The sequence below is a fragment of the Montipora capricornis genome, chromosome 6 (assembly GCF_036669925.1).
Source record: "Montipora capricornis isolate CH-2021 chromosome 6, ASM3666992v2, whole genome shotgun sequence".
Classification (NCBI taxonomy): Eukaryota; Metazoa; Cnidaria; class Anthozoa; order Scleractinia; family Acroporidae; genus Montipora; species Montipora capricornis.
The window spans coordinates 72846548-72856547 of record NC_090888.1 but is presented as its reverse complement, the minus strand read 5'-3'; the positions used below and the strand labels follow the sequence as shown (position 1 = coordinate 72856547).

The 10000-nt window shown below is 40.5% G+C and overlaps 1 protein-coding gene across 1 annotated transcript in view; it reads left to right on the top strand.

Moving 5' to 3' along the window:
- LOC138054499 (protein CMSS1-like) overlaps window positions 1-9926 on the top strand; it is an 11979-nt gene extending 2053 nt beyond the window's left edge. Inside the window, exons 5-10 of the mRNA XM_068900951.1 lie at window positions 1545-1616; window positions 2176-2287; window positions 4595-4655; window positions 5901-5988; window positions 8609-8697; window positions 9035-9926. Of these exons, the coding sequence (XP_068757052.1) occupies window positions 1545-1616; window positions 2176-2287; window positions 4595-4655; window positions 5901-5988; window positions 8609-8697; window positions 9035-9118 (506 nt within the window). The 3' untranslated portion in view covers window positions 9119-9926. The remainder of the gene's footprint in view (window positions 1-1544; window positions 1617-2175; window positions 2288-4594; window positions 4656-5900; window positions 5989-8608; window positions 8698-9034) is intronic.
- Window positions 9927-10000: the final 74 nt, after the last annotated feature.

Here is a 10000-nt window from a genome sequence, read left to right as displayed (position 1 = left end):
GGCAAGACTGTTTTCAAATCAAGAGTGTCTCTTATAGAAGGTCCTATATCCCAGCATTGTTCTCATCTTCCTGGGATTGTATTCTGTTACCGCAGTAGTGGGCTCCGGTTGGGTGGTTTTCAACCCCTACCACTGGGTCTCTGGATCTTGATCATCCCCTGGAGAGTTTTCTTCATTGTTGTTCAGAGGCAGAAGCTCTTCTGGTTTGCCTTGAAAAGTCCTCTTTCAGTCCCAACAGCCTGTGGACCAGCAGCTTCTTCTCTTGAGGCCTTCACTTCTTCATTGGTGGTGTGGCTGTGATGTGTGTGGCAGTCAGCTCGTAGACTAGACATCATGCAAGTGTGTAGCAAGTCCGGCATGTCATTTTTTTGTATTATTATGTAATCCAGAAGCTGCCAGGAACATGGGTACTGTCATGTCATCTTGAAGTGTGCATTTTTGAAAAGATGGTGTTAGTGTCATGCACAAACCCTTGAATATCTGCACACAGCTCCACAAGCAGGCTTTCGTTGTCATGCATTATGATCATGTAATCTTAAATTTCAAATTTCTATTGATTGAATGTTTTGCAACGGGGCAAAGAACAAAGTAATGTAAAGAATATCCCTTTGATGTCAAGAATCTATTGTATTAAAGTTTCGAAATGATGCATGCTCTGATTGGTTAAAACAGCTTGCTTTATGAAAGTACACTGTACAGTCTGCTCACTCTGTTCCTTCCAAGATGCATAGCCATACATGTATATCAAAGTCTCTACCTACCCTGGCAATTACTTTTAAGTCAGCTATGAGGAGGATCTTGTCAGGTTCCACTGACTTGCCCTATCACTCTGCCACCCCTTCCCTATGACACAGTATCGAAAGCATCTTTTGTAGCAGGATTTGCTTTTAGTGTGTGGGCATAGACACTTGCGAGAGTGATAAACTAATCATCCTGCAATCATGGCAAACAGAGTGGGTCAAAATTTCCAACTGGGAGGTTTTGTAATTTGTTGACGGAGTTCTTTGTAATGAATGACCCCTGAGAGCCTGCATCCGTCCTTTCCTTTTCCAGACCAATAGAGGGTATTATTACCCTGCTCCTTTGTCTGTGACACATTCAAGACAATAATTAATTTTACAAGTTCCATTTTTTGAGCCTGTGGTTCGTCCAGAAGCACATGACTTTGAAGCGTGCAACTTTCAACTCTTTTTTCTTGGAACAAAGCTGGGGATTTTAAGACACCAATTTTATGCCCAAATATGGACAACAATAAGATTGAAGATGCTCGCGTGGGAAAATGCACGAGCTACGTTACATCCAAATAAGGAAATTTTTAAACTCAAAAAACCAAAGCTCTGAACCAGAGTTAGATGCTTTAATGTCATGAGCTTCTGGTTCTTCTAAGTTGAAGTGCCAGATAATAAAAATAATTTATTCATTATTTATATTGTGTAAATATTTTTATATGAAATGCATGCATAATTCATGATCAGCCAGTTGTTTACAAGCTCCATTTCTCTGCCTTATTAATTATTTTTATTGTTATTTCCTTCCTCTTTTAGAGTCGTGCTGCTTGACAGATGATACAGTTCATACTGGGGCATTAGAAGAATTTTCTGCATATCTCACTCAAGGTACATGTATGACTGTGTTCTCTTTTAAACTAAATGCGTTTTCGTAAATTATTGCCTTTTGATTTAAGTTGATTCTTTAAATGTTTGTGCGCAGCTGCTGGGGTATCATGGCCTACAATGTAGGATGTGGCATGGGCTTAAGGCTACAATGTAGAATCTGGGCTCCTTTACTGTTCCTGACCGATGGCCCTTAAATTTGGGTTTAAATAATTATTACTAGACAGTTAACATCTACACTGTACATCAATTCAATGGCATACCTATGTAGCTTACACCGTTTTGGCCTTTCTGAACCAATAATGAATTTTGTGAGGCCACTTTTTCACTGAAAGATGTAACGCAATTCATTTATGAGAGAAAACTACAGGATTCCTGCATGATCTTGGGGTGTATCCTAGGTCACCGTAATGGTGACGTCTTGATTGTTGAAGACTCTTCCAGAAGAAAGGAGCTCGAATTCTTCAATATTGTGTTGCTAAAGCTGGCCCATAGACTATAGCTTGAATCTTTGCCAATTTGAGAAACAGATTAAGAATTATTGTTTGCATTTTTGTTGCAGTGATTCCTAAGTGGTCAGGGAGAGTCACAAAACTGAACAAGAAAGGTCATAGAGGCTGTCCTCTCCTTCTTGTTGTTTCATCTGCTGCAACTAGAATTGTGGAACTAAATAGGTGAAGTCAATAATAAAGATTTTTTATTTTTTTTTATGTACAACAACAGTCATTTACATTGTACCTCCACCAGCACTTTAAAGCTGTTGCTTGTTTTGCATCTTTACCATTTGCCAAGATGCCTGTAGGCCAGTCAGCCTGTCAGTTGGCAGCCTTGAAAAAATACTCTTCATTCTACCATTCTTCCCAGTCGAAGGGATAGGGACCTCACTGTTTCGAAGTTCTTGTCTCAGAGTTAATTCTTTTCTTTGATCTTTCAGTATCTTCCTAGATTGGCAACATGTTTTTCGACTTGGTTTCCAGTTTAATTTCTTTTTGCCTCACCAACATGACCAACACTGATTCAACTCTGATATTTCGTTTCTTACTTTGTCTTCCCTGGTGACGCCATAGTTTGAATGAAGGCTGTTCACACAGTTTCCCTTGTGAATCATGAGTGATCCCCTTTTGTAGTTCTTACACTCTAAATCCTTTTTATTTTTTGGGAAGACCACTGATTGATTTCACTCTTCTGGCACTGTTTTGTTTTTCATGTACGATTGAAGGTACCAGTAACATGTCTTTCATGGGAGCGCCACCTTCCTGTCTTGTTTGCACTGATATCATTATGACCTCTTGGAGTCCATTTTTGTCGCCCCATCCTACGACGCCTGGGGTTTAATTTGTTTCCTTTTTATGGTCCTGTATTCGTTGATGTTTCTCAACATCAACATGTAGTAGTTCCTGAAAATACACCTACTTTGTTCATCTGTTAGTAATATTTCTTTGAGGTTCCCCAATAGGGTTTTCGGGATCCTTAATTTGGCATTTTTGGAGCGCGGGATTCTAAAGAAATATGGGAGCGGAATTCGGGATTGCATTTATGGACGGGACGCGGGATTTAACGTTATTACGAAGCGGGATCCGGGAAATCGTCACTTTGAAGCTCCGAGATCCGGGATATCTGACGGCAAGAAATTTAAAATAAACTCAACTTTCGCCTTCGGCAACGACGGAAACGACCGGAAATTTGAGCTGAGCATTCTCCACCACGCTTACACGTGCCTTTTGTGTTCCCTATGGCACGCTCTTTGTCTTGAACTTTGGCCGTTAAAGGATCCAGTTACACAAAGGCCTCGCGACCTTTCAGTACTTGTAACCACAACGCGTTTTTTTTACAAAAAGGGTCTCGTTTATGCTGTGGCGCATAGGCCAAAATTATATTCTGGTTTTTGAAAATGTCGCACAGCACCGACAACACTGTTCGCGACTTTCAGGGAAAGAGCGGAAATAAGAAGTAACTACAAATGAAAGAAGAAAAGACAAAAGAAGTACAAACAGAGAGGAGATAATGCAGTTCATTGAACAAGCAAATAGACACAACCTCACAATAAACGACATTTCTGGATACAAACACTGGCATTTACAAAGGCGAAAGGTTCAAGAGCAATCTCGTACCCAGAGTCCTCGGGCTTTTTGGTCAGCGGGTGAGCACTCACTAACAAGGTGTATTCTAGTTTGTACATCATCCTGTGACGTCATGACCGGGATCGGAATTGGCCGATAAAAACGTTCGGGATTTCGGGATGAAGGGAAAATTTTGGTCGGGATGGCAGGATTGAAGAACCCTATTGGGGACCCTCTTCTTTGGTCGTGAATAGAAGACACTTGTATAGCCTCTGCTCTTGTTCGCTTCAAATGGTAATGGGGAAAAAAGACATCCTTTTAGAGTCATTCCACCCTGGTCCTTGTTTTGGTCTTTAACCTTAGCAAAGCAACCAAAGTTTGTTACAGTAACTACTTGTACAATGGAGGGGTTACGTTTTTTACAAACGTTGGCCGTGTAGCACTTATATTTCAACGGACTTAACTGGTTAGAGTGTAATGTGAAGTGCTAGTTTTGTACCCCATATGAACCATGTGAGCGTTAGCCCTACTAATGGAAATGGTCCCACACAGGTCATAGAAAAACTCTGATCCTAACCCTGACTCTAACCCTAACCACCCTGGTCAGAGTTTTTCTCTGTCCTGTGTGGGCCCATTTCCATTAGTAGTGTTAACGCTCACATTGTTCATATGGGTAGAAAACTAGCACTTCACATTACACTCTAATCAGTTAAGTCTGTACTTGTACAATTGTCCACCATCACGCCCTTCCATTATCTTCAGATACACGATCAGGCCAGTTAATGCACTATTTAATTTATATATCAGGCTTAAAACTCATCATCTTATGCATTATATACTTTCGCGAGCATTTATTTCATCTTACTGGAGCGGCTTAAATGTATTCCTGATAACAAAGTACGTTTTGTATTCTTTTTACAGAGCGTCAGTAAAATTCAAGGGAGATTGTAAAACAGTCAAACTGTTTGCAAAGCACATAAAGGTAAGAGTTTTTAAGTGTAGGTCTTCTCAGCGCATTCGGCAGGGATATTTTGGATGAGACGCTGAACGCCGAATACCAAACGCCATCGAAAGAAAATCGGTGTTTGAAGCTTTTAGAAGCTAACCATGCTGATACCTATCACTGCAAACGTGCGCTACAATAATTGGAAGCTAACCTTTTTAAACTCGTGTTTTAGACCTAATTAATGGAGAACTGATTGCCAACGATTCGGTGCTTGGTATTCTGAGTTCCGAAAGATACCCCTGGCTTCTGCGCAATTAAGGTTGCCGAGAAAAGCGAGGAAAACGCGAGGGTGTTGTGTCAAACACACAGGTCCCGCAAACTTTCTTGTTGAAGTCCCCACTCCAGAAAGGTTTTCGACAATTTTGTATTGTGGCATTGTTTTGGTAAACGGGAAAAACTCATACTTGCTAGTCGAGAGAAAAGTGCTGATATTCGGACTGCACATGTTACTAACAAAAGATGTGTTAATTTGGAAAACGAAATAACTCGGTTGCTGAATATCATGGTACTCTCCACTGTAGCTAAGAGAAAGCGTCTGTATGAGAGAAACGACTGGGTACGGGTTCGTTGCTTACAGAATCGCCATCTTACGTTGTCGAATATTCGAAGTGGAGACCTCAATGCGGAAGATTGAAGGCGCTCGAGTGGATCTAACCCATGCGGTCCAATTTCTTACACATTTCAAAGCCGTTCAAAGCCGCCCGCGCTTTGATTGAAAAGGCGATGTTTCAAGTCAGGTCAAGTTTTATTAAGGCACTAACACTTGTTTCGCACGATATCGATATAATGGACAGCATATGTTGGCGATCAAAAATCTGCTTTAGGATTTCGGTGAATTTCGAGATTCTGAAGCCTGGTTTTCACTAGCGACGCAAGCAAATTTCAATGTGAAAACGGGGTTGACGCGAGCATAAGCACAAGGATCACAATTTTTCCTTTTCCTTGTGCTTGCGCTTATGCTTGAGTTCGCTTGCGTCGTGTGAAAAAGAAACGCAGCATAAGCACAAAGAAGTTTTTTGCGTCTAGCCAATTAAAGCACTCGTTCCAAGTTCCCTGCGTCCGAGCATTTGAACAAAATGGCGGTTGCCGTGTTTGATTTTGATGCTTATGTGGACGTTCGTTCTCACTAGCATAAGCTGCTTATGCTTGCGCTTGAGCTTGCGTCGTTAGTGAAAACCAGGCTTAAGGTTAATTTTTAAAAAAAATTGAAATTTCTTCCAGATTTCTGAACAAGAACATTTCCTTGAGTCATACGTAGTTCACTTTGGCCTTGGAACACCAAGCCGCATTTTGAAGCTTCTGCAAAATGGTAATGTTTCTGCTCGGCAGTTCAACATTTACTTGAGACTTGTTTTAGATCTAAGTTGGGTGAAGGAAATTGAAAGAACAATGTTTTTGACGAGATTTAGCTTGCCTATATTGGTTAACAACTTAGAACGGAGTGTCATGAACTAGAGAGGTTCATGGTTAGGTTTGGAGTCTGAGTAGGTGAGACCCAATAAAGATACAATTCAGTGGACCTTTTGGGTCAACTCTGGTCTGAAGTGTCTGCCGCCGTCTCCTCGCCCCAATCCCCTCCCCTCCGAGATACACGCATGCGCCTGGCCTTAGTTATCGTCATTGAGCCCCAGGATCTCTCCACCCGTAGGCGTGACGCTTGTTCCAAATTTTTGAGGGTAGCAAAAGAACATGAGCCACTTAAATCTGTTCTCAATCATCCCCTAATTCATAATGGTTATAGCCTTAAATCTGGCACTTGGAGTTCCCAGCATCATAGCGCCAAAACTAAACATTTTGCTGATTTTGTTACTCTTTAGGCACTATTCACCTATCGCTGTGATTCAGTTTTAACTGCAATGGCAACGAATAAACATATCTAGCTACCTACCCACCCCTTATCTGCCTGTCTGTTATTAGCCATCAAAAACTGATAAATTCTTGGGTGTTTACTTTCTAATTTTCAAACCGTCATTCTCAGAGATTATCTGGTAAATTTGCGCTCAAAATTTCACAAATAATTCGTGATGCAATGGACTTTCAATAATCAGTACTGATTTTTTGGCTGATAGATTAGCGAATGATGGGACTATGCTAATGAGGCCAAAAATGTAAACAAAGATTCCCCTATTCTCTATTTTCGAATTCCCCATAATACACTTTGTTTGCCCCCCAAATTTTGCATTAACTATTGTTTTCAAATGCTCTTGGGGACACTGCATATTCCCAAAAGCATTTCAAAACAATGGTTTATGCAAAATTTGGGGGGCAAACAAAGTGTATTATGGGGAATCCAAAAATTGAGAATGGCGGGAGAGTTGTCACCTGAAGCTATAGTTTGATGTCTTTGCTCCCACGAGACGCCCGTCTATAGCTGTAGAGCATCCGAACCGGCCTGTGATCGGATTTTTTCCGAGTAATCCCGAGTCACCATAGAAAAAAGCTTCTTTTAGGAAGTATGGTTTTCTTCAAAAGTATTTTCCATAGAGCATACGAGTTCCTCAAATAGCTCATTCCCTGTTCATTCTGGAAAAACGAACCCACGGTGGATCTATGGAGTGACTGGGCTGCACTTACCATAGCAACTTCGCGCGTTGACGAGTAAAATCGAGACACGAATCGGAGGACTGTGGTAGGGGGGCCTTCAGTGTAGCTTCCTAAGTTCGTCACTCCATCTGAGTTGGTTGAGCACCGGGCTGCCCCTGCTTGACCAACATTTAACCAAGTTCTTTTAAAAAACAACTGAGGAGAAAGTGCTGCCTTTGTAATTACACCCACAAATCGGTAGACTTTCAAGTCTTCTCGGGTAAGGACCAAAAACCGTAGACCCCGTCTCACAACCTTTCCTGTTCGTGAATAGTAGGGAGGAGACCCCCGGTGTTGTGGTCTGTCCTTCTTTTAACATACATGGGTTGGGTGGGTGATATCAAATATGGACTGATACCGGCAGCCTGAGGCGCCTGTACAAGCTGACGTCCGTTCTCATTCTAGATAAAGAGTTTTAAGGACGGTGCTTATTATTCAGCGTTATTGCGCATACGTTCTGCACATCTCGAGATACTCGGGTTTCCTATCGGTGATGATTTACTAATACACGGATATTTTTGCGCGGTTTAAAACTATGTAGAGAAAGTAGATCTTAGTAAGCACTCTTGGTAAGCAAGAAGAAAATTGAGGGTAACCATGCATTTTTCAGAGATAATTAAGCTTCAAATTGGAAAAGAATGCCATACATGGCTTTGTATTTTAAAAGCTTTTTGCAAATATTGTTCATTCAAAAATGCGTGGTTACCCTCAATTTTCTTTTTGGATTTCAATAACACTTGTTAACATCTACATTTCCCGCATAATCATAAATCGGGGCAAAAATACCCTTTGAATTAAGAAACGGTCCAGATAAGAACGATAGCAACAACAGCAACGAGCATGTTAAAATTCAATTGCTATGCAAAAAGGTGATAACTTTTCTATTGTCTGTACTTACTTCTGATTGGCTTAAACAGCAAAAGTTAACAAAACTTCATAAAAGCAGTATTATATTCATCCTTACTTTCCAACCATCTTCCATCTTTCATCTGGTCTCAGTTTAAATGAATTCCACAGAAATCGTACGTGGGGAACATGTAAAATTGTAAACGTTTCTTGGCTTTTGTTTTCAACTCTTGTGATTGGTCAAAATCTTTTAACACAAAAAAACACCCTTTCAAAGTGGGCTGTAAATGAATTTTATTGCGTTAACGGCTTTCCTGTAGGCTTATGCATTCTCTGTGTAAAAATGATAATATTCCTATGAGGGGAAAGCCCCGTTGCCGCATAACAAAGGAAATTGCTATCCACCTTACACGGATCATTACTTAATTGGCACCGTCCTTAAACCACCATGAGCCCTTGCGTCGCACAATTAACAAGAATTTACACTTTTTTTTTTCCAGGTTCGTTAAAAACATCTCGGTTAAAGTATGTGATCCTCGACTGGACGTGGAGAGATAAAAAGCTGCGCAGTATGATTGATATACCAGAGGTTTGTTGTATAATGAACTTAAGGAAGTTACGAACAGTTATGGTAAAACCCCGAGAAAGTGCAACTGATGATGAGGGTTAGGCAGCGAGGACACGACCGTGAGTGTGCCATAAACTAACAGGGATAGAATTTCAATGGAACCACGTAGAATAACCCGTATAAAGGGAACATGATAAAAGTGTGATTGGGGTTCTGGAATATGAATGCGAATATTTTACTGAATAGAAATTAAAGTTGACTCCGCTGTCGTAATTCTCAGTTGAAGTGATGATGATGACGATGACAACGACAACGTATTCAATCTTCATTATTTCGTTTGTTTCCTTTTTTTTTTCAGGTGCAAAAAGAGCTTGTTATCCTCCTGAAGGATTATATTTTCCCCCTAGCAAAAGCCTCAAAACTAAAGATTGGTTTATTTTGATATTGAAATGTATCAGTTTTACTGAGCTTCACTTTTGTAAACATCGCGTCTTCATTGTCACTGGAGCTAAAGAGATTTGCCGTCTCTTCAACATCTACATTTGTGGTGGCAAGTCACGTGGCTGTTTACTTCGCAGAATTCAACGTACGCCCAATGGCCGCACAACCCTACAAAAATTGAAAGATGAGTGCACCAATCTTGCCTCGAGTAGACTTTTTACTAAAAACCGACATCGAGGAAGATGCGTATTGGATAGCTTTTCGGTTGATGCCACGATACCCTGGCCTTGCGTTAAAATATGGTTTCGACTTTTTATATCAAAAGTGTTTAATCGCTACTAAGCTAAGTACAAACAGGACATTCAATATGCTGAAAGAATTATTACCTACCGACTGAACTAAAAATTCTAGAAAGCAAGCAAGTACATAATAATTCACGGTTACTTTTTAGAACAAAAGAACTCTGGTTAAATCACGCATAGAAGGATGCTTGTTAACAATTGGCCTCAATGTTTCCCAAGCAACCATTTCGAGTTCTTTTGCCTTCTCTTTTGTTGTTTTTAGATTCTCTCTTTCTTTAATCAAAGCTAACTGTTCGCGCTTCAGTTCTTTGGCTTTTTCAAATACCGAGTCTCGCAAAGATTGTTTTAATTTTCCAAGCTGATGAACTGTTAGTTCTTCCAGTTCTTGATTGGTAAATTTTGCATTTGGATCTGGTTGGAATAAAACACCAAAGAGCCTGCGAAGAAAACTGAACGGGCTAGACAATTGCTGTGGCTCAACATTAAACTTCTTTAGTTTTGCTTCAATGTTCCTTCTGGTGACTAAAAAGCTCTTAAGTTTGCCATACGCTGTAGATCTCCGCCCTCGTTTGCCTCGACAA